At 51.5% G+C, this 23,376-nt stretch overlaps 2 protein-coding genes across 3 annotated transcripts in view; one reads left to right on the top strand and one right to left on the bottom strand.

The window, feature by feature from the left end:
- Nucleotides 1–6,964: 6,964 nt before the first annotated feature.
- SLC5A10 (solute carrier family 5 member 10) overlaps nucleotides 6,965–23,376 on the top strand; it is a 56,373-nt gene continuing 39,961 nt past the window's right edge. The window contains exons 1-8 of one of the 2 annotated variants that reach the window (XM_072730512.1): nucleotides 6,965–7,239; nucleotides 12,409–12,480; nucleotides 12,768–12,872; nucleotides 13,278–13,337; nucleotides 14,055–14,159; nucleotides 17,770–17,875; nucleotides 18,143–18,223; nucleotides 19,632–19,837. In XM_072730512.1, the coding sequence (XP_072586613.1) occupies nucleotides 7,126–7,239; nucleotides 12,409–12,480; nucleotides 12,768–12,872; nucleotides 13,278–13,337; nucleotides 14,055–14,159; nucleotides 17,770–17,875; nucleotides 18,143–18,223; nucleotides 19,632–19,837 (849 nt within the window). In that variant the 5' untranslated portion in view covers nucleotides 6,965–7,125. The remainder of the gene's footprint in view (nucleotides 7,240–12,408; nucleotides 12,481–12,767; nucleotides 12,873–13,277; nucleotides 13,338–14,054; nucleotides 14,160–17,769; nucleotides 17,876–18,142; nucleotides 18,224–19,631; nucleotides 19,838–23,376) is intronic. The other variant, XM_072730511.1, reaches the window with a different exon arrangement.
- Nucleotides 17,540–23,376, bottom strand: part of FAM83G (family with sequence similarity 83 member G) — a 30,340-nt gene continuing 24,503 nt past the window's right edge. Inside the window, exon 6 of the mRNA XM_072730509.1 lies at nucleotides 17,540–20,413. Coding sequence (XP_072586610.1) covers nucleotides 20,006–20,413 — 408 coding nt within the window. The 3' untranslated portion in view covers nucleotides 17,540–20,005. The remainder of the gene's footprint in view (nucleotides 20,414–23,376) is intronic.

Genomic DNA, 23,376 nt, shown 5'->3' with positions numbered 1-23,376 from the left:
TCTTTTATTGAATATTAATTGAAAAATTCTCAACAGAATAGTAGCAAACCAAATCTAGTACCTTATTGAAAGGATTATACACATTACCAAATAGGATTTATTCCAGGAATGCAAGTGTAGATCAACATACAAAAATCAATGTCACATACGATATTAATAGAATAAAGAGGAGGGGAGACTGGGAGTTTCAGTCGGTTGAGCATCTGCCTTTGGCTTGGATCATGATCCCGGAGTCCTGGGATCAAGCCCTGCATTGGGCTCCTTACTCAATATGAAGCCTGCTTTTCCCTCTCCCTCCGCCCCTCCCTCTCACTCATGCTCTCTTTCTAAAATAAATAAATAAAATCTTAAAAAAAATAGAATAATGAGGGAAAGCCCACACATGATCCTTTCAATGGCTGCAGAAAAACATTTGAAACAATCCAACACCCTTTCATGATAAAAATATTCAACAAACTAGGAATAGTAAGGAAGTTTCTCAAGATGAAAAGCCCACAGTAAGATACTTAATGGTGAAAGGCTGGAGTTTTATTTTTTTTTATTTTATTTTTTATTTTTTATTTTTTTGGAGTTTTACCTTAAAATCGAGACCAAGATAAGATGTACTCTCTCAACCACTTCTATTCAACATTGTACTGAAAGTTCTAGGAAGAGAAATCAGGCAAAAAAACAAAAGTCATACAAGTTGAAAAGGAAGGAGTAAAACTAACTCCATTCACAGATGACCTAATATCATATATAGAAAGTCCTTAAAAAAAATTCCTGAAGAATCCACACCAAAACCCTATTAGCACTAACAAGTTCAGCAAAGCTGCAGGATGTAAGACCAACAACCAACAGTTGTGTTTCTATACACTAGAAATAGTCAAGAGTCTTCTCTGCCTCCCAGCACCTATATGCCTTATACACTCCTTACATAAGACCTCTGTGGGGCTAACCAAGGTTTGAATTGGCTAACCTGGCCCTATGCTGAGAACCCTAAAGCATTCCAGCCGTGGACCTAGCGACTAATGATGTTGAGGGTCTTTCATGTACCTTTTGGCCATTTGTATATCTAGTTGGGTCTTGTGCCCATTCTAACTGGATTATTTCTTTGTTTTGTTTTGCTTGCTATTTAGTTGTATGAGTTCTTTATATATTTTGGGTATTAACTTCTTATCAGATAAAGGTTTGCAAATGTTTTTTCCCCATTTTACAGATTGTTTTTTTTTTTTTTTTACAGGTTGTTTTTTAGTTTGTGATTGTTTCTTTTACTGTGAAGAAACCTTTTAGTTTGATGTAGTCCCACTTATTTTTTATTTTGTTGCTTATGTTTTAGGTGTCATGTCCAAAAATCATTGCCAAGAGCCATGTCAAGAGGTTTTTTTCCCCTACATTTTCTTCTAGGAGTCTCATGGTTTTGGATCTTATATTTAAGTCTAATCCATTTTAGGTTAATTTTTGTGACGGGTGAAAAATAGGAGTCTAGTTATATTCTTTTATATGTGAATGTCCAACTTTCCAGCACCATTTATTAAAGAGACTGTCTTTTCCCCATTACATATTCTTGGCTCCCTTGTCAAATATTTGTTGACCATATTTACTTGAGTTTATTTCCAGGCTCTTAGTTCTGTTCCATCAATGTATTTGTCTGTTTTTATGCCAGTACCATACTGTTTTTATTACAATGTAATTATAAATTATAGTATAGTTTGAAATTAGAAGTGTGATGCCTCCCACTTTATTCTTCTTTTTCAGAATTTCTTTGACTATTTGGTGTCTTTTGTGCTTCCACATAAATTTTAGGACTGTCTTTTCCTACTTCTTTAAAAGAAAAAATGCCATTGGAATCTTGATAGGGATGGCATTGAATCTAGAGATGGCTTTTGGTAGTACTGAGATGCTAGTAATATTAATTCTTTCAATCCGTGAACATGGGATATCTTTCCATTCATTTGTATCTTCTTCAATTTCTTTCATCAATGTTTTAATTTTCAGAGTAGAGTTCTTTCATCTCATTGGTTAAATTTATTCCTAAGTATTTTATTGTTTTTGATGCTATTGTGGATGAATTTTGTAAAGTTTCTTTTTCAGATAATTCATTGTTAACATATAGAAATACTACTGTTTTTTATGTTAATTTTGTATCCTGCAACTTTACTGAATTTGTGATTAGATCTAATCCTTTTTGATGGAGTCTTTAGGATTTTCTATATATAAAATCATATTATTTGCAAATATAGATAATTCTACTTCTTCCTTTCCAGTGCTGATTTTTTATTTCTTTTTCTTGCCTGACTGCTCTGGCAAGGACTTCTAGCACTATGGTGAATTGGATTGGTCAAAGTGAGCGCTGCTGTCTTATTCCTTAGAGGAGAAGCTTTCAAACTTTCATCATTGAATCTGATGTTAACTGGGGGCATATCATGTATGCCCTTTATTATGTTGAGAAAGTTCTTGTTGTCCTAATTTGTTGAGTTTTTATCATAAATGGAAGCTGAATGTTGTCAAATGCTTTTTCTGCATCCACTGAATGATCACAGGATTTTTTTCCTTTTGTTCTATTAATGTGATGTAGCACATTGATTGATTTGCATATGTTGAACCATCCTTGCATTCCATGTAGAAATCCCAATTGATCACGGTGAATGATCTTTTTAATGTGCTCCTAAATTCTATTTGCAAGTATTTTCTTGAGAATTTTTGTGACTATATTCATTAGTGATGTTGGTCTGTATTTTTCTTTTCTGGTAGTGTCTTTTTCTGACTTTCAAATCAGAATGTCGGCCTAATAAAATGAATTTGGGAGTATTTCCTCTTCCTTTTTTGGAAGAGTTTGAGAAGGATTGGTGTTGATTCTCTAAATGTTTGGCAAAATTCAGCAGTAAAGCCATCTATCTGGTGCTGGGTTTTTCTTCATTTGGAGCTTTTTGATTCCTGATTCAATCTCCTTAGTAGTGATTGGTTTATTCAGACTTTCTGTCTTCCTGATTCAATCATGGTGGTTTGTATGTTTCTAAGAATTTTTTTGGTCATTTTCTTATAGGCTGTCCAGTTTGTTGGTATGTAATTTTTCATAGTAGCTTCTTATGATCCTTTGTATTTCTAAGACATCAGTTGTACTGTCTCATTTTTCATTTATAATTTTGTTGGTTGGATCTCTTCTATTGTTTTCCCTGGTTAACCTAGATAAAGTTTCATCAATTTTGTTTATCTTTTCCCAACCAACTCTTAGCTTAATTAATCTTTTCTATTGTTTTTTGTTTTCTCTTTCATTTATTTCTCTCTAATCTTTATTATTTCATTCCTCCTGCTAACTGGGGTTCAGTTTATTCTTTTTCTCGTTCCTTGAGGCATGGTGTTAGGTTGTTTATTTAGGATCTTTCTTACTTATTTTTAAAAAGTTTTTATTTTAATTCCAGTTAGTTAACATATAGTGTTACATTAGTTTCGTGTGTACAGTATAGTGATGCAACAATTCCATATATCACCCAGTGTTCATCGTACTTACTTCTTAATGTAGGCATTTGTTGCTTCAAAGTTCTCTTTTAGAACTGATTTTGCTGCATCTCATAAGTTTTGGCATGTTGTATTTCCATTTTCATTTGTTTCAAGATACTTTTTTATTTTTCCTTTAATTTCATCTTTGATCCATTGTCTTTTAGGAGACTGTTCTTTAATTTCCATGTATTCATGAATTTTTGGGGTATTCTTTTCATTATTGATTTCTAGTTTCATACCATTGTGGTTAGAGAAGATACTTGGTATGAATTCAGTTTTCTTGAATTTGCTGACTTGTTTTGTCTAATATAAGTTGTTTTGTCTAACATATGTTTGGTCTAGCATATGGTCTATTCTAGAAACTGTTTCATGTGCACCTGAGAAGAATATGCATTCTATTATTGTTAGACATAGTGTTCTGTGTATGTTAGGTCCATTTGGTTTGTAGTGTTGTTCAAACAGTATGCTGTTTCTTTATTGATTCTCTGTCTTGATGATCTATCCATTGTTGGAGTTGGGCATTAAAGTCCCAACTATTATTGTATTGCTGTTTATTTGAAAAGAAACTTCTTTTTTTTTTTTTTTTTATGATAGTCACAGAGAGAGAGAGAGAGGCAGAGACACAGGCAGAGGGAGAAACAGGCTCCACGCACCAGGAGCCCGACGTGGGACTCGATCCCGGGTCTCCAGGATCGCGCCCTGGGCCAAAGGCAGGCGCCAAACCGCTGCGCCACCCAGGGATCCCTGAAAAGAAACTTCTTAATGGATACAGGATTTTACCTTGGCTCAGTACATTTATACATAATACCAAGACCACCAAAGCCTTTTAAATCTCAGAAATCTATTTTTATCAAGGTAAAATATACATAACGTAAAATTAATCATTTTAAACATTTTAAAGTATACCATTCAGTGGCCCTTAGATAGCTTCAGAATGGGAACAAGACATCAGAAAGACCAAGGTATGATGAGAAGTCTGGAACTTTTAGCCTTGAGTTAATTAATCCTTGGTGGCCAGTGATTTAATCCATAATGCCTGGGTGATGAAATTTATGTAAACATCCCTACATGATGAATATGGTTCAGGGAGCTTTCAGGTTGGTGGACACACCCATGTACTGGGACCCTTTTGGATCTCACTCTATGTACCTCTCCATCTGGCTGTTCATCTGTACATTTATAATAATCTTTATCATATATATATACTGATAATTGTAAGTAAAACATTTCCCTGAATTCTGTAAACCCTCTAGCAAATTATGAAATCTGAGAAGGGGATCGTGGGAACTTCCAACATTTATAGATGGTCAGCCAGAAGACTAAGACTCTTTAAGAGCTTAGACTGTGGGGTCTTCGCTAACTTGGGTAAGTCATGGCAGAATTGAATCAAATTTTAGGACACCTAGTTGGCATCTAGGGAGATGGAGAATTCATTGGTGTGGGGAAAAAAATCCCCACACATTTGGCATCAGCAGTGGTGTTGGAAGACATAACATAGGAGTTTCCTCTTGGGATGGATGCAGCTTAATGATATGGCTGGCTTCTTGGCTGGGCAGTCCCATTCATTCCTGTCCTCGGTGAGTTGGGCCAGAAGACTTTGATCCGAGTGTGGTCATGTTGGGTAGGATGGGGTGGGAATATGGAATGTGATTGGGCTTAAGTGTGGAATTTCTCATGTCCTTCACTGCTGTCCTCTCCCTGTCCTTGTGACCATCCACTCCTTGTGACCTCTAGTCCCCAGAACTTGTTACCATAGGCAGGCGGTTTTATCCCTAATGGTTTATTTCCTTCTGAGACCCAGGCTGAGGAGAGGGGACCAAAGACTATTTTTCAATCTCTTTATCTTTAGGAGACTGCTTTAATAAATTTCGATAGTATCCAGTTGGGTCCTTCTGGTATAAAATGATCTTTTGATTCATGATATGCTTCTTCTAACAATGGCTTGGAAAGTAAACACCATTGGAGAGGCTAGCTGGCTGACGGTGTGGGTAGTTGGGGAGGGGGCAATGTGCGCCTGCCTGAATTTACCATACACAGTGACTTAGTTGCTCTGCCGTGTCTAGTTTTGCATGTAATCTTTAAACAGTCTACCTCGGGTTACCAAGTAACAGGTGCAGTTGGGTTTTTGCAGGTCAGTATGTTCCCAGCTCACTGCTCACTCATTAACACTTCTAGAAGAGCTGCGTGTCCCGGTTAAACTCCAAATGCTTTGCAAAGCCACGGGCAGTGTCGGAGACATCCACCAGGCTGTGGATAATGATTTCATTAGTGAGTAAGCATCTGAGACTCTATGGGTTCCAGTGGAACCAGAGCCATCACTGTCACCAATGGGGAACATCTGGGGTCAGATCTGGAGGGCTGAATCCCAGCTCTGCCCCTGACATGGTCAGATGACAGATGGCTTAGCCTCCTGGCCTCCATTCCTTGACTGTGATATGATGTCACCTACTCTGAGTGAGCGACAAAATGCGACAGCATGCAGAAAGGCGAAGCATTGTCCTCAGCTCTGGCAGGCACCTGCTGGATGTGTCCCTCCGTGGACGTCCTGAGGAGACCATGGAGACCTGAACAGATGGTCACAACGAGGGGCTTGAGATTGTTTCAACTGGTCTAGAAAAAGAAAGCAAAAATGAAACCGTGAAACTTCCTAAAGACTTTCAGTGGTTAAGAGTATTTAGTAATAAGGAAAAAGAAAGCAGAATATTTGGCAACCGGCCTTTATTGTCGAAATCTGGGATGTTCTGGGGCTGAGACTCTTGTGGCTGGAAGTGAACCACATGATGCAAGAGGCATCATCCCAAGCCTCTCTAAGTCCACTCATGGCCCAACAGCCACAGGACATGGTTGCCCACCACAGTGGTGTCCCCAGACGTGAGGCATCTGTCTCCAACCTTCCATGCTTATTTTAATTATACAAATTATTTTATTTTTTTTAAGATTTTATATTTTATTCATGAGAGACACAGAGAGAGAGGCAGAGATACAGGCAGAGGGAGAAGCAGGCTCCCTGCAGGGAACCCGATATGGGACTTGATCCAGGGACCCCGGGGTCACGACCTGAGCCAAAGGCAGATGCTCAACCATTGAGTCACTTAGGTGCCCCTTCTTATACAAATTAAGTAAAGGTCTGAGCCACACATCAGGTAACTGAGCCCTTTCTCAGACTATTCTGTTTGCCTTTGGGTGCAAACTGCCTATCTATCTATCATCTATCTATCTATCTATCTATCTATCTATCTATCTATCTATCATCTACCTATTTATTTATTTATAAAGTATTTTGAGCAGGCTGCACACCCAACATGAGGATGAAACTCGCAACCCTGAGATCAAGAGGCACATACTTTACCGACTGAACCCACCAGGTGCCCCCTAACTCCCTTTATTTTTCCCAAACCTCCTCTGAGTTTAGGAGGGACTCTCCCCCTTTCTCACAGTCAGGATTTGCTTCCCGCTGGGGGGCAGAGGACACCCTGGCTGCAGTTGGAAGCAGCTTCCCTGCACGCAGCTGCCTTGTGGGCTGGAGATGCCACCATCCCTGCTCGGTTTAATGATCAATTTACTGAATTTACTGCCTGCCGGGAAGCCCTTTCTGACCCGGTCCGGCCTCAGTTCCTCTTGCTCAGAGCTGGTGTCTGCTGCAGGATGACGGCTGACAACTCCACCGGCGACCCACATGCTCCCCGGCCGCAGCTGAGCGTCACCGACATCGTCGTCATCACCGTGTATTTCGCTCTGAATGTGGCTGTGGGCATATGGGTGAGAGGCCCGCGGGGGGCGGCCGGCCAGGGTGGGCACTGGGGCTGGGAACCCGGCATCATCTCTCCTGGAGGCCTGAGGTCCGCTGGGGTCCTCCTCCCGGCCCTGGGGTGGATTTGTCCGAGACTTTGACCTAGTCCCTTTCTCTTTGGGCAGTGGCTGCTCAGTGTCCAAGGTGAGGAAAAGGAAGTCCTCTCCAGTGGGCAGGCGGGGCGGCGGGGGGTGGGGAAGCTCACTGGGCTTTCGCTCGGCCGACAAGCTGGGTATCCAGTACCGTGTCCTCTTCCCGGCCTCTGTCTCCTCCGTCAGATGGGCTTACGGTGTGAACATCTGCCCAGCTGCTCCCACACCGGCTGGGTCAGGATCCAGAGAAGGGGAGGGGCACACAGAGCCTGGGGACCTTTATTTTATTTTATTTTATTTTATTTTATTTTATTTTATTTTATTTTATTTATTTTATTTTATTTTAAATATTTTATTTATTCATGAGAGAGAGAGAGAGAGAGAGAGAGAGAGAGAGGCAGAGACACAGGCAGAGGGAGAAGCAGGCTCCACGTAGGGAGCCCAATGTGGGACTCGATCCAGGGTCTCCAGGATCACACCCTAGGCTGAAGGCAGCACTAAACCTCTGAGCCACCCAGGGATCCCCGGGACCTTTATTTTTAAAAGGACTGTGTCCACCAGCCTAGCCTAGTTCCTGAGACAGCTTCTCTCACCTTCGATGAGGAAGAGAAGTGATTTAGGTCATCACAGACTCCAGCAGCAGGGAGGCTACTGCTATGCAGGCCCTGTGCTCATCACCGGGTCCCCACAGCCCCGTTTACAGATGAACCCCAGTGCTCTGGGGTCTAGGACTTACCCAGTGAACCCCAAGTCCTTGTGCATAGGGGAAGAGAGGTTCCTCCTGTCTACTCATAATGCTGACCTTGGAGGACTTCGTGGCAGGGAGGTGAACACAAAAGCCAGCTTTGGGTTTGCAGAGGCCAGGCCCTTCCTCCTTGTCCTCAGAGCTCCCCAGGCTAGCGTCCCTGAGCCATGGTGCATGGTGGTCTCATCCACAGGGGGAGAATGAGTATCCTTTTTTATCCACTCCAGCCCCTGATTTAAGCCTGAGTGCCAGAGGCAAGAATGTCACATTCCCAGCTCTGGCATCCTAAAAAGCCGCTCAGCATTCTGGGCCTTGAGGTCTTGATCTATAAGACAGACTCAGCACCTACTTCATCCCAAGCCCTGAGTGCCTGAGTCAGAGGAGTTCTGCTACCCAAGGTGCCCACATGGGCTCGGATTCTGCTGCTGCTGCTGTTGGTTCTACAGCAGGAATGGTGCGACGGTGCTGAGGGTGCTGGGGGTGCTGGGTTTGGGGGTGGTGGCAGCAGGAGTAATTGGAGTTGATTCTTAGGTGGTGGAATAGTAAACCACAGGCAGGTCAGGGCTGGTGGTCGGGACCGCTAGCTTCTAGTCCCTACTCTGGGTACTCGGAGTAAGTTACTTAACCTCTCTGGGCACGTCTCCTGAAATACGCAGTGCAGATCTGTGCAGCCCACTTCTCATGGCCGTTCCAAGGAGCACAGGGGGCCAGTGGATGGGAAAATCTGTTGCCAGCCATAGCACGCTATGTTTCTGGGCGAGCCGGTGGCTGGGAATTCAGGGGAGGGGCTGCTGGCGACAGAGGCTTTCTGGAGGAGGTGAGGTGACGGCCAGGTGTTGGAGGTCAGCAAGCTCCGAAGAGGGAAGAGGAGTGGGGAGAAGGCCTTCCTGGCCAGCACGGCTGGGGAGATTTAGTTGAATGCACAATCTCAGAAAATGTTTTGGGCATCTGAGCCACCCGGTGCTTGGGGCCCATCGGCCTCAGTGCCCGGGCCCCACCTCCCCCAGCTTGGCTGGTGCCGCGGGCCATGAGGCTGTGGGAGTTCTAGCCTGTCCCTCCAAGCAGGCCAGGCTGGCCCAGCTTGGTGCTGCTGGCCGGATGGCTGTGAGCATATGCAGCAAAGAACAGAGCCAGATGAGAAGGGTGCCAGAGCCAGATTGTGGGTGTTCATCACTCAAATGCAGATGGGACAAGCTGGGTTGGACAGGTGCACCTGCCAAGGTGCTCTGACGTTGCGATTAGGAGAACCAGGGGGAGGAGGACCTTTAAGGAGGTGAACCTGGATGAGGGACCTTGAGCTGAGCCTTTGCATCTATTAGGGTCTCTGTTAACAAGTGACAGAAAACCTAGATCGGATGAGCTCGAACAACGAAGGAAATGTAATGATGTCATCTTGAAAAGTCCAATAATAGATAAGGCTTCAGGCACAGTAGGATCCAGGGGTTCACAGCATCATCAAGGCTATGGGTGCATTTCACTTGGCTTTCTCAGCCTCCACCCATGTGTGGCATTGTCCTGAGCCCAGTTTCCTGCACAGATGCCCAGCCTGTCTGCTCAGCCTGGGTTCAGATCCTGACTCCATCACTTGCCACTCTCAGCTCTAAAAGTCTTGACTTCCTCATAGGTAATAAAACACTGCATACAAATAAATCACTTGGAATCAACTCTGCTGCCAAAGGGCACTCAGTGAATATTAACTAGGTACACGTGGCTGCCAGCATCCCCAGAGCCTTGGCATCCTCCTCCACCTCCTAGGAGGCCAGGAGCCATCCCAGCTTAAGTCCACAACTGCCCTGAACCAGGTGTGACAGCAAAGGAATGGTCCCAAGGCTTAGATGAGTCAGGACTCTTGGAGCTCAACACTGGGTCTGGATCACTCAAGCCAATTGCCAGGAAGAAATGAGACCCCTCAGGAAGGGAAAGGGCAAGAAGGAGGCAATTGGCAATGCCCACCATATCCTTGGAAGACGAGGAGATGTTAGGAAAAATCACGGGTTAAGAACAGAGCTGCTCTCGAAGTTGCACAGTGCACAGCCTACACAGCTGGATGTGACCATCCTGGCCAAGACTCCTGGAACCTTCTATAGTACTGCATTCACTGTGGCTGGATCATAGCTCACAGAAACTGATGGGAGTTCAGGTGGGAGAAAAGCAAGCAGGACTCATATCAAAAGCTTTGAATGACAGATGCAATCAATTCAAGAGAACCATCTTAAATATGATGGGGTGTGTGTGTGCAATTAAAGTCAGGTAGAAAGAGGCCTGTATATCAGTTGAGATTGTGTGATCCAGCCTTAGGTTAGGATATGTATGCTTTGAAAAAAGAATGCAAAATATATAAATACACCTGCTGTGTTTTTCTTTTCAAATGTCTTCTGTCCTCAAGTTCACCTCTTTTCATTTTCTCCTGTCCAGATAGCACTCAGTGAGGCCTTGAAAAATCCATAGAATCACTGACCCTTATTGGTCACCTCCTAGGTACCAGTCACCATTGTCAGACTGTTACGAGTATTAACTCATTAAACCTCATAGAAGCCTATGAGGGAAGAACTTTTATTAGGCCCATATTACAGATGAAGAAACTGAGGCACCAGTGAGGTAACTTGCCCAAGATCAAACAGCCAAGAAGCAGAGAAGCTGGGATTTGCTCCCAGGCACTCTGATTTCAGGTTTTTAAAAATTATATTATGGAGCACAAAATTCCATACTCCTCCCAAAACAAAAGGTATGCAGGAATACTGGAGTGATAATTCTTTGAAATGTATCAGAGATTAAAATATTAGAAGTAAGAGAGGGTGTTGAGTAGCTCAGTCAGTTAAGTGTCCAACTCTTGGTTTTGGCTCAGGTCATGATCTCAGGGTCCTGGGATCGAGCCCCCCCCCCCCCCCCCGTGTCATGTCAGGCTCTGGGCTCCATGCTCAGCAGGGAGTCTGCTTGGGATTCACTCTTTCCATCTGTCTCTGCCCCTCCCCCTACTCCATGCTTGCTCTCTCTCTCAAATAAATAAAATCTTTAAAATATTAGGGGGCACTGGGTGGCTCAGTGGTTGAGCATCTGCCTTCAGCTCAGGTCATGATCCTGGGGTCCTGGGATCGAGTTCCACATCAGGCTCCCTGCCTGGGGCCTGCTTCTCCCTCTGCCTGTGTTTCTGCCCCTCTCTCTCTGTGTCTCTCATGAATAAATAAATAAAATCTTTTTCAAAAAATACAAGAAATCAAGGCCAAGAAGCTCTCAGAATCCTTGACTCAAAAGTCGTCACACAGAGACAAAAATCCCACCACTTAGGGGCGCCTGGCTGGCTCAGGCGGTAGAGCATGTGTGAGACCAAGCCCCACATTGAACATGGAGCCTACTTAAGCCATTTGAAAGTGTATAGCTCGATGGTATTTAGAACATTCACGTGTTGTACAACCATTACCTCATCTGGTTCCAAAACTTTTTCATCACCCCGCAAGAAACCCCACACCTATTAATAGTCATTCCCCTTTGCCCCCTCTCCTCAGCCCCTGGAAACCACTACTGTACTTTCTGCCTCTATGGATTCACCTGTTCTGGACATTTCATTCCCATGGGATCATTACCATATGTGGCCTTTTGCATCTGACTCCTTTTATTTGGCAGAATGTTCTTGAGGGCCATCTGTGTCGTGACAGGTGTCAGAACCACATTCGATCCTGTGGTCGGGTAATATTCCGTTGTATGGACAGTCCACCTTTTGTCTGTTCGTCAGGTGATGGGCATCTGGTTGTGTCCATCAACTGGGCAACAATTGGGCTGTTGTGAATATGCTGCTATGAACATTCAGGTACAAGTTTTGTTTGAACGTAGGTTTCCAGTTCTCTCGGAGGTGCAGTGGAATGCTGGGTCATTGTGTTCCCAATTAAGTGTTGATTGTTTAAGTCTTTGAAGAGCTCTCAGACTGTCTTCCACTGCAAGGGCACCATTTTATGTTCTCTGCAGTGGTTGTGAGGGTTCCAATTTCTTTTCCTTTTTTTAAAATTTATTTTTATTTTATTTATTTATTTTTAGATTTTATTTATTTACTCATGAGAGACACACAGAGAGAGGCAGAGACATAGGCAGAGGGAGAAGCAGGCTCCATGCAGGGAGCCTGACGTGGGACTCGATCCTGGGTCTCCAGGATCACACCCCAGGCTGAAGGCAGTGCTAAACCACTAAGCCACCCAGGCTGCCCTTTTCCTTTTTTTTTTTTTTTTAAATTTAAATCCAATTTGCCAACATATAGCATAACACCCAGTGCTCATCTCATCGTGTGCCCATTTCTGTCTCCGCTCTTGCAGTCCTCATGCCGGGCCAGCAGGAACACGGTGAGAGGCTACTTCCTGGCGGGCCGGGACATGACCTGGTGGCCGGTGAGTGCTCTCTTCCCCCCCACAGCCCCTCCTTCTGGTGGGACTGGACCCCTGGTGCAGGTGCCCGCTAGGGGCCCATCCCTGAGGTCACCTTGTGTGCCTTCCTCACCCAAGGCCGCCCCCCCCCCCCCCCAGCCCTGGCAGGCAATGATGGGCCGGGTGGAGGCTGGCAGGAGTCCTGGAGCTGGGAGTGTAAGGATAGGGTGCTGGGAATTGTGTAAAGGGTGGGGGCTTCGGAGTCTGGGGAGGGGGGCTGCTGCTGATTCCTTGTCCTCTCTGTCCTCCAGATTGGGGCTTCTCTCTTTGCCAGCAGCGAGGGCTCGGGCCTCTTTATTGGACTGGCGGGCTCGGGTGCGGCCGGGGGCCTGGCCGTGGCGGGCTTCGAGTGGAACGTGAGCTGCTGGCGGGGGGGGGGGGGGGGGGGGTGCGGTGATGGGGGGGTGGTGGGCGGGTGTGAGAGGGGCAGCAGCCCCAGAGGACGCCGGTAGGGCTTCACCGGAGTCTGCCCTCGGCCCAAGGAGCAGCTCCCGGCACCTCAGGGTGGCCAGTGTCTGGACAGGTGGTGTTCCTGGGACAGGCTGGTCCTCGGATGGCCGAAGCGCTGGACAGGCCCGCGGGAGGGGAGCTGTTAGCCTTGGCCCAGGGCCATCTGCTTACAGAGGCCCAGAGAGAGGACGAGGCCGCTGCAGGGTCCTGTGGCCAGGCAGGCCTCCAGACAACTGGTCCGGGCCATGTTTCTAGAGCAGGGTTTGTGGGAGCTGTGCCTGCCGTCCTCACTCTGCCTCTGTCCCCCTCAGGCCACATATGTGCTGCTGGCCCTGGCCTGGGTGTTCGTGCCCATCTACATCTCCTCAGAGGTGAGTCTATACCTGGGGCCTCGGGATGGCCTCGCCTGGCTCGGGAGCCCTGGTTGGGCTCGGCGGAGCTGATGAGCGGCAACCCTGGCTTTGCTCAAGAGTTGGTGCGCGAACCCACTGCTTTCAGGGCTGGATTTGTTATTAATGCAACTAATATCCCTATGGACTCATGAAGACATGTCCCCGAGGACCTCAGCCTGGGGGCTTTGTCTGTTGGTTTCTCTTGTCCCTGCTTGCTGTGCCTGGGGGATAGGCTCCGTCTGCTTGAGCACACAGGCTGCAGACCTGGGGGACACACGGGGGGGGGGCATATCTGGGGGGCCACACCTGGGCAGCACACCTGGGGGGCATACCTGGGCGGCACATGTGGGCAGCACACGTGGAGGGCACACCTGGGCGGCACACCTAGGGGGCACACGTGGGGGCCTCCCCCAGGTGATTCTGTCCCGGACTGGCCCACTCCTTCAGCCCCAGCTGGGCAGTCACTGACCTCCAGTGCCTTCCACTTCCTGGATCTCCTAGCCGTCATAGCCATCTTCCCCATTCAGCTGTGTCATAGCTCATCTGGGTTTGTCACAACAGCCCCCAGACTTGTCTCTCTGTCCCTAGTCACAGTCCAGGTTCTGGGACGGTGGTAAGCGGGCCTGGCTCTGTCCTGGAGCAGCTCTGGGCCCTGAACTTGGGCAAGAGCTTAGTCCCACCCCCGTGTCTCCCCAGATCGTCACCATGCCCGAATACATTCAGAAGCGCTATGGAGGCCAGCGGATCCGCACCTACCTGTCTGTCCTGTCCCTGCTGCTGTCTGTCTTCACCAAGATATCGGTGAGCTGCGCCATACTCCCAGCATCCAGCCCACACAGCCTGGAATCCTCCCTACTCTGGGGGCCCCTCAAACACACCTGACATGCCCACCTCTGTCTCTGGGTCCCTAGCTGGGGAAACTGAGGCCCAGAGAGGGGCAAGGAGTTGCCCACCCAGTGAGGCTGGCCTAGCAGGCCTTCTGCCTTCTGCTCGGCCCCAGGTCTAGATATGAGGGTGTTGGCGTTCTCCCCGGGAGAGGTCACTGGTGGGGGCACGGAGGTGAGCCAGGACTGTCCCCTAGGGGGCGCTGAGCGCGCGGTCTCTGGCGGCTCCCAAGCTGCGGGAGCCCGCCTGTGGCCCGTCAGCTCCTTCACACAGCTGACCCCTGGCGGCGCCCTTCGGGCACTGCGGCGCCACCCCGGTGGGCCCTCCAGGTCTCTTTCCCCTGGGGGCCTGGACTTGTCCCCCTAGGAGGGTAAGAGTGGAAAGCACACCCTGAATGCCAACCAGGGCCCACTTAGGCCAGCTCTTCACACTGTCCCCTCTCTGGTCCCAGAAGTATCTGACCTAGAGATACCTAGAATCCAGGCCCCCTGACCCGACTCTCCTGGACACATCCTACACGGCCTGCCCGCCTCTCTCCTTGACGTCTGTTCCCCACCCCACGTCAGTGTCTCCCCCATTTCTTCTCTCTGTTCATTGATGTGTCCCCAGTGCTTCTATGGGCCTGGCATACGTCATGGGATTGAATGACAAAATATGCCAGGGGCCAGCTAATTGTTTCCATGAAGGGCCAGAAAGTAAATATTTTTGGCTTCACAGGACACACACCAGTTACTGGACTTTGCTGCTGGGGTGAGAAACACGATACCTACCAATGTGTGTGACTGGACTTGGCCTGTGGGCTCTGCTGTGCCAACCCCTGGGATACACATGTAAATGTATCGACTTGAGCGCCTACTGTGTGCCGGGCCCTGGGCGATAAACACATTCCTTATGTTCAGGGAGCTTTGTGTTCCAGAAAGATAAGTACACAGGCCAATATAATCACAATAGTAAAAGTGTGGTGAAAGGAGCAAAGGCGGGGCTGAATTCTAGAGCGATGAGAGCAGGGGCAGAGGTCAGGCTCCCTTCGGAGAGACTGGTCTGCATTGAACATGCCAGGCTCGCAGCGGCGGAAGGAAGGGGTGAAGGTAGAGGTGAGGCTGGAGCTCGGGGAGGGGTGAGTGACGCAGGGGATGGCAGGGACGGCCTGCCAGGTGGCATAGGGCTGCTGGGCCTGGTTAGCTGGATTTTGTTCTATGTGCTATGGAAATGCTGAGAACTTGATTTTCCTCTGGATAAGGGATGGGGCAGAGGGTGGGAACGGCTGACGTGGGAGTGTTTTGGAAACAGCAGTGGCCAGAGCGTCGGGTGTAGGGAGTGTGGCAAAGAAGTTTCTGGAGCCCTGAAGGGGCAGTGGTGGCCTCGATGGAGGGGGCAAGGGGCAGGACAGGCTCCGTTGGGGGTCTTGCCTGCCCTCCCTCCAACCTCCCGGAGGGCAAGGGATGGAGAGATTGCAGAGGGATGGAGGGCCTGTATCTGTGTCCCCTCTCTCCACATCCGCAACCCCACCCTCCAGATAAGGGCCACCGAGGCCCAGGGGGTGACATGACCTGCTCAAAGCTGTGCGGCCAGCACACAGCTGACCAGGGACACAGACCAGGGCTATGCGGCTCTGGGTTTAGGATTTCTAGCTTCTACCGAGCCCCAGCTCTCCAGGGACCCACAGAAGACAGGGCTCGGGCTGCAGGAGAGGTCGGATTGGGTTGGGTGCCATCAAAAGCTCCCGTTGGGGCCTCCCTGGGAGCCTGTAGGCAATCTTATACTCGCTGCGGCAGCAAGTCCTTCCTGGACACTGTGCAGGGTCCCAGAGGGAAGACAGCAGCCAGAGTCCTACCTCCACACCTTGGCCTGTGTGGCTCCTGACCCCTGTCCAGGTCCTCATCACTCCTTAGGGCCTACTCTCACGGAAGAATGTTCCTGAGGAGGAGAGGTTACAGGAGCTGCATCTGGGAAGACAGTTCTGGAAGATGGGGGGTGCAGACTGGGCAGCTCCAGGGCACAGGGACTCAGCCAGTGCTGGGGGTGCAACGGTGGCCAGCCCGGTGTGACCAAGTCACCCGGCTTCAGACAGACATATGGCTGGGGCCTCAAGGCTCCCATTGAGGCGGCCTGGGTCCAGGGAGGGTCCTGAGTGGTGGCTGGGGGATGAGCAGGCAGGGGGAGGGGCTGCTTCTTTCTAGAGGACTCCTGTCCCCCTTCACTGGCCACTCTCACCTCTGATACCTGGCAGGAAGTCCCTCCTCTCCCCAGGCCTCAGTTTCTTCTCTGGTCTGATGGGACAGGGGCTCAAAGAGTCCTTCCTGCTCTGACATTCACCACCTTGGGCTTCTGTCCTCAGGCTGGAGGTAGACACACTGTTACCAACACACACGCGTGCACGCTCACACACATGCACACCACCAAGCCAGCCAGAGTGAGCAGCCACTCTTCTTCCAAAAGCACCTTGTTAGAGTCCACACTGGCTGGTCTCTCCCAGGGAGGGTAGAGGAGGAGCCTGGCGGGAGAGCTACAGGGGACAGAGGCTGTGAAGTGAGACCCAGGTTCTGTGGGTGCTGTGTCCTCAGGGCTGGGGCCGGGGCAGAGGGTCCACATGCCGACTGGGCAGTGCTGGCTGGCTCGGTGTTGGGCCAGGCGCTGCAGTTGTTCCGGGCCCGCGCCCCTGGGCCTTGTGCTTCCCCCCACACGCAGGCTCGGCTGACCCACCGCCTTGCCAGGCTTCTCAGGAGCCTGTTGGCCCCAAAGGCTGTATTTCGAGTCAGCTCTCCTGCACTAAGCAGGCCCAGAATGGCAGATTTGGAGCCCCTTGCCCAACCCCAGGTCCCACAGGACAGAGTCCTGCCGGCCTTCCCTGGGCTCACCCCTGGGGGTGGAATTATGGTTGGAAGGCTCACTGCAGAACGAGGGCTCCAGCCCCTTATGCTGCCCCACAGTCAGGGATAGGTGCGGTGGGATCCGGCCCAGGGGACCAGCCTCGGCCTGAGACATGGTCCTGGCTTCACTTCCAACCCCACCGGAGGGCAGTAAGCAAGACTGCCCGTCTGTTCCCCAGCCTGCCCCCCTCAACACTTCTGGTCTCTTTTCACACCACCACTCCCCGGTCTAATGAGGAGCAGAGAATAGGGGGGCACGCCCAGATGGGACTGGCCTGGAGACCAAAGCTGCAGACCCATCTCCTTGCGCCTCCCTCAGGGAGCCCTCCTGGACTCCTCCTTGTCAAGGACCTCTGGGAAGCCAAGGTACAGGGCTCCTCCCTTCACATATCTCCCAGGGGCCAGACTCAATAACAACTCTGCTCCTTGGTTGCCACTTCGGACTTTATTAACATCAGCAACATCCCCTGCACACAGCCTGTCCACACCCGGGACCCCCTCCCACCCTTGCGACAGCGCCGACAGGTGTGCAGGGGAGGGAGTGCGCGTCTGTCCCTCCCTGTCCATGGGGCATCGTGGCCACATGTCACATGAGTGCTGCCCTGGCTCCTGCGGTCACCTTGAGCTTCCACACAAGTTTCTTTCCCGTTCCCCAGATCGACCTGTATGCAGGCGCCCTCTTTGTGCACATCTGCCTGGGCTGGAACTTCTACCTCTCCACCATCCTCATGCTCATCATCACGGCCCTGTACACCATCGCAGGTACATGCCCAGCCGGCGGTGGGCCCGCAGCGAGGGGAGCTGCCCCCCAGCCCACGCACCCGTGTGGTCAGGCAGATGCGTGCCGGAGCCTGAGGGGCTGGCGGGGCTCAGGGGGCCGCCTCCCCGACGGCCCGGCCCAGTGTGGATGGGAAGCTGGCTCTGCGGGCCCAGCTGATGGGCCCCACAGCTCAGCCGCCCGTGAGCGGGCAGGGGACACGTCTGCGGGAAAGCGGTCCCTCCCTCCAGCCTCCTTGTTTCTACCCACAGGGGGCCTGGCTGCTGTGATCTACACGGATGCCCTGCAAACGCTCATCATGGTGGTGGGGGCCATCATCCTGACTGTCAAAGGTGAGGCTGTCTGGGGGCTGGCCTGCCCGGACCCAGGTGCCAGCACTGCGTGGGGGTGGACTCCCAAGGACAAGCCACCAGGCAGTCAGCACCCCCGGACGGTGTCCCCTGGATGACAGAGGCTGCCTGTCCTCTCCCACCACCAGCGCCCAGCTGTGTTTGTCACCAGCTCTGGCCTCAGGTCTGGTGTGGAGCTGACCCAGGAATGCAGGGCCACTGCCCCCGTCCTGGCTCAGGGCTTGATGGTGAGGTGGGGCCGAGGGCAGGTGTGCACACAATCAGGAGACCACAGAGCTGCCTGGGCGCCTGCTCCAACTGTTCAAACTCACGTCCGTAACCCCAAGAAGTGCTGCTACAGCCCGCTGGCTGCGGCAGGGAAGGAGAGAAGAGGGTTTAGACCGGTCGGTGCTACTGGTCTGGTAACCTGGAGGGCTGCCCCAATAGGTAGTGAACTCCCCGTCCCTAGAAGTACACAAGAACTCTCGAGCCTCCTCCAGATGCAGGCTGTAGGATCCTGTGGCCAGGCAATCTCGGACCTCTGTACAGTGTTTGTACATTTGCCCCAAGTACTCGCCCGGCCCAGGCTCCAGGTGGCAGTGAGGCAGGGACCCAGGGTCCGGGCAGCAGGCTTCCTGATTGGGAAAGGCAGGGTCGGGGACAGATGAGACAGAGGGTTTCCTGGATTCAGTCGTCTCTGTATCTGCCTCCTTTCAGACCAGGGGCCTGTGTCCCCAGGAGCCACTGCAGGAGGGGGACCCAGGCAGCCAGGGCCAGCCTGGATGGGAGGGGACTGATTGTAGACACAGCAAAAGCCACAGATGGGCCAGGATTTGGTCACACAGGGCCCTGACCCTGAGGTAGACAGAAACAGTGAGGGAGTGAAAGTGGTCTGGTCTCCAGAGAAAAGCCTTCCGGCCTGAGCCCAGCCGCTGGCCACGCGGCCCTGGTCACTCCCCTGCCCCTGCTGGGACTTGTTTCTGTTCTCAGTGCTACATGACTGCCAGCCATCCTCAGCTTTGCCAAAATCACATCCTTCGGAAGCCTCAGCTCAGGACTTTAACACTTTAGACTCCCCGGGAAGGTCCTCAAATGCCAAGAAAGAATACTTTGGCTCCCTTGATTTGACAACCTGAAGCTTGGCAGAGGACCCCTTGCCCGGGGCCAACAGGTATCCAGGGCCAAGAGGACACTGTGGTGTCCAGTGCAAAATGCTCATTTAATAGTATTATTTTAAATACAAATAAAACAGCCATTTGAATTCCCCGATTTTTTAAAACCCTGTACCCTCCATGCCTTTCTAGACACCAGGAAAGGTGAGTGGGAAAAAGTCAAGTTTGATGCATTGGGAAGTGGGGGCCCGGAGTCAGGGCCACCAGCCACCAACCCATCCCTGTCCCACCCCCTCCAGCTTTTGACCACATCGGCGGGTATGAGCAGCTGGCGGTCGCCTACGCCCAGGCCATCCCATCCAGGATCATCGCCAACACAACCTGCCACGTGCCGCGTGCAGATGCCATGCACATGTTCCGAGACCCCTACACAGGGGACCTCCCGTGGACTGGGATGACCTTCGGTTTGACCATCATGGCCACCTGGTACTGGTGCACTGACCAGGTGAGTGTCAATGTCGCCATCCACCCCACCTTCCCGCCTTCCGGGGTGGGCTCTGGTCCGGGCGGTCCGTCTGCCAATCCCTGGAGCAGCCCCACAAACACCTGCTTGGTGAGTCTGGGCTGGGGCAGAGGCCACGGACCGCATGGCCCCAGGCCCAGGGACAGGATGCTAGGGGTCCTTGCGGTCCCGGGGGGCCTGAGGCCTCCGTTTAGAATCAGAGGAGGCCCACTGGCCACTGCCCGTCCTGGCCTTGAGGTGCTTCGACTGGGACAGTTTGGAGTACGGGATTCCAAAAGGACTTGGGTGCTCCTCAGGGACTCTGCCATCGGCCTGGGGGCTGGCGTTTCGGGCCGGCCTTGGGGTCCCAGGATCTGCCAGCGTGCGGGGCATGGGGCCACCCTTGACCTGCCAGGGGTATGGGCCTGCCACGGTGGGGCCCGCTTTCCTGGCCGAGCTCTGGGCGCCGTCAGCAGCAGGGCGGTACCGCAGGGGTCCCGAGGTCCTCATCGGCCGCAGGAAGCCATCTTTATCCCTGGTCCCCGAGACAGGGACTCTGTAGTGGGGGCTCTGCTGGCCCTAGAGGAAAAAGAGCAGAGACAGTGAGGACACCCCAAGCTGGCACGCCTGGCTTTGCCTCTTGGCCTTGCCGCACACCAGCTGGCGGTCCTCGACAGGTTTGTTTCACTACCTCGTGCCTCAGTTTCCCCATGTCATATGGGAATGATCCCACCTTTTATGGTTACAGTAAGGGAGGTTTCCGCTGTTCCTGCCCCAGCTTCCTCCATCTGTCAATGGGGTTGGCATCTATATCTGGGCCAGGAGTTCGGGTGAGGGCAGGGGCTGGGTCATCTTCTGGAGTCTGACTCTTGTTCTCCCTGAGCCGTGAACACACCAGGGAACCCCAGACAGACCGCCCCCTCCGAGCAGAAGTTCTGCCTGCCCCAGAAGGCCGGGGGCAGCTCTAGGAAGCACTCTGTGAGGCAAGACACAGCCATCCTGCCTCTGGACCTGCACCCCCAAGGGCCCCACCACCACGGGATGGAGGAGGAGAGCCTTCCCTGCGAGATAGGCCCAGCCAACCCCATTCCCAGGCCCAGCAGGTAGAACTGGGATCTGCACCCAGAACTGAGTGATGTCCCCCATGGCCATGGCTCCTGCCCAGCGAGCAAAGTGCTCAGTGGGCTCAGCCCTGGCCCAGGCAGGAGGATCGTCTCTGGGCTGTGTCAGTGGGGAGTAATCCAGGTTAGGAGGCTTCAGGAACCCTGAGAGGCTGGGCCTCAGTTTCCCCAGCTATAACATGATGCTCCAAGATTGCTGTCTCCCATGTGGGCCTCTAGGGCACAGATGAGCTGACAGCAGGTGTCTGCCCAGCATCTCGGGAGAGCAGAGCACTCGCCCATGCCCCTCCTCTCCAGGACACCTCTCTTTTCCCCACTCAGCATGGGCCTGGTGTGGCACAGGCATTTCGAGGCGGGATGTCAATCAGGAGAGTTTCCCATGAAGGCCAAGTGAGTCAGCACACCGCCTGGCCTCAAGATCAGGGCTGGCTGGGCCCTACTGCCTGGATAGGAAGGTCACACGAGGAGGCCAAGGCAGGCTACGGCTGACCCCAAGGTGGTCCTGACTACCACCAACATTGGGGCCCCACAGCCTGGCCACAGCCTTACCTCCCTGTCGTCCTCCCGCTCAGGGTCTGCCTGGGGTACGGCCAGGTCCTGGCCCAGCACCCTCACAACGTGGGTGCCTTTGCACCGGATCCCAGGTGCCTGGTCCTACTCCACCCCTCCCTGGCCTCGGTGGCCCTGTCAGAAACGCGGGGAGGCACACGGGCCAAGAGGCCTCCTGGGGTCCTGCCCTCTCCAGCAGCATACCTTCTGGCACCTGCTGCTGCTCCATGTCACAGGGAGTCTCCCTCTTAGGAGGTGACAGCACCTGCATCAATCACACAGTGGGCACGGTGTTGTGACCACCAGGCCAGCTCAGGACTTTCCCAAAGAGTGGCACTCAGGGAACTCGTAAGCAGCCAGGCACAGGCTTGGCCATCTACATGGCAGCAAGCCCGCGGGTCAGTGGTAGTATCCCAGTTTGCAGATGAGGACCCAGGGGCTCAGGGAGGTTAAGTGGCTGAGCACGAGGAGTGACTGCCAGCTCTGGCCAAGCCTGTGCTCAGAGGTGCTGGGGATGTGGTAGCCCGCTGACCCCGCAGGGAAGGTCCCGGCCTCGCTGCCTGATGCTCACTCTGCCAGGGCAGTGAGCCTCAGCTCCTCCAGCTGCAGAATGGGGTGACAGCAGCTTCCCCCACTGCCTCCTAGAACAGGCCACTGTGAGTATTGAATGAAATAGTGGGATTTGATGCATGGGGTTTTAGGAAAATGCTTTTTCTCTCTCATGAAGAGTGCAGGGCTCTTGCAACCACAGGATATCTGAGGGGAAGGGTCTACAGAGAGCTGTATCTAACCCACTCACTGCCCAGACAGGGACACTGAGGCCCAAGGTGAGGCAGGGACTTGTCCCAAGTCAGAGGCAGCTGCTGGAGAAGCAGGAGTGAAGCCAGCATGTCCTGCACACTCAGGACCCCCACTTCAGCACCCTGTTCCACCAGGAGCTGAGTCTCAGAGGAAATGCTGGGAATTATCCATTCAACTAGCATGTTTTGAAAATAAGTGAAAAATCACAGATTCTCACTCCTGAACTGCAGGTGGTGATTTACAGTGCAGAACACCTGGGGCACCTGGGTGGCTCAGTGGTTGAGCATCTGCCTTCAGCTCAGGGCGTGATCCCAGGATCACTTCTGGGATCGAGTTCTGCATCGGGCTCCCCCCGTAGGGAGCTTGCTTCTCCCTCTGCCTGTGTCTCTGCCTCTCTCTTTGTGTGTCTCATGAATATATAAATAAAATTTTAAAAATAAATAAAGTTTTAAAAATAAATAAATTGCAAAACACCCAATGAAAAATACTTAAACGTAACGGTTGTAGACTGTCCAACCCTGTAAACATACTGCAACCACTGAATCATACGGTTTACATGAATATATCTCTATAAAGCTGTTCAAAGTTACACTTAAAAAAAAAAAACCACACAACGGAAAATCACTTCAGAGCTGGGAGGGATCTCAGAGATGCCATTGCTTCCAATGATTGGTCCTGTCCCTCTTCCCGTCCTGCAGATCTGGAAACTGAGGCCCAGTCAGGATTTGCCTAGGGCTACACGCGGAGCAGTGCTGGGGCAGCTCCTAGCATCCCTCCACTGCCTGACCACAAGCTCCCCCAAACCCCAGGGTTTAAAGCTCCAGACCTCGGCCAGGGATGTAACACTGGTATCAGTGTGTGCTCCTGGCACATCCAAGAGTGTGCAGCCACTCTCACGGGGCACAGGAGATGGGGGTGAGGGGCCCCAGGTCCCATCCCACCAGGGTGGCCTCTGGCCCTGACAAGTGCCAGTGTGTCAGGCCAGGCAGAATCATGCCTTCCCTCCTCAACAGACACATGAGGAGACTGAGTCTGAGCCCCTGGAACGGCATGATCTTGCTTCTGGTGGGA

This window comes from Vulpes vulpes, chromosome 12 (genome assembly GCF_048418805.1).
Source record: "Vulpes vulpes isolate BD-2025 chromosome 12, VulVul3, whole genome shotgun sequence".
NCBI classification, from domain to species: Eukaryota; Metazoa; Chordata; class Mammalia; order Carnivora; family Canidae; genus Vulpes; species Vulpes vulpes.
This window is presented reverse-complemented; position numbering and strand designations above follow the sequence as displayed.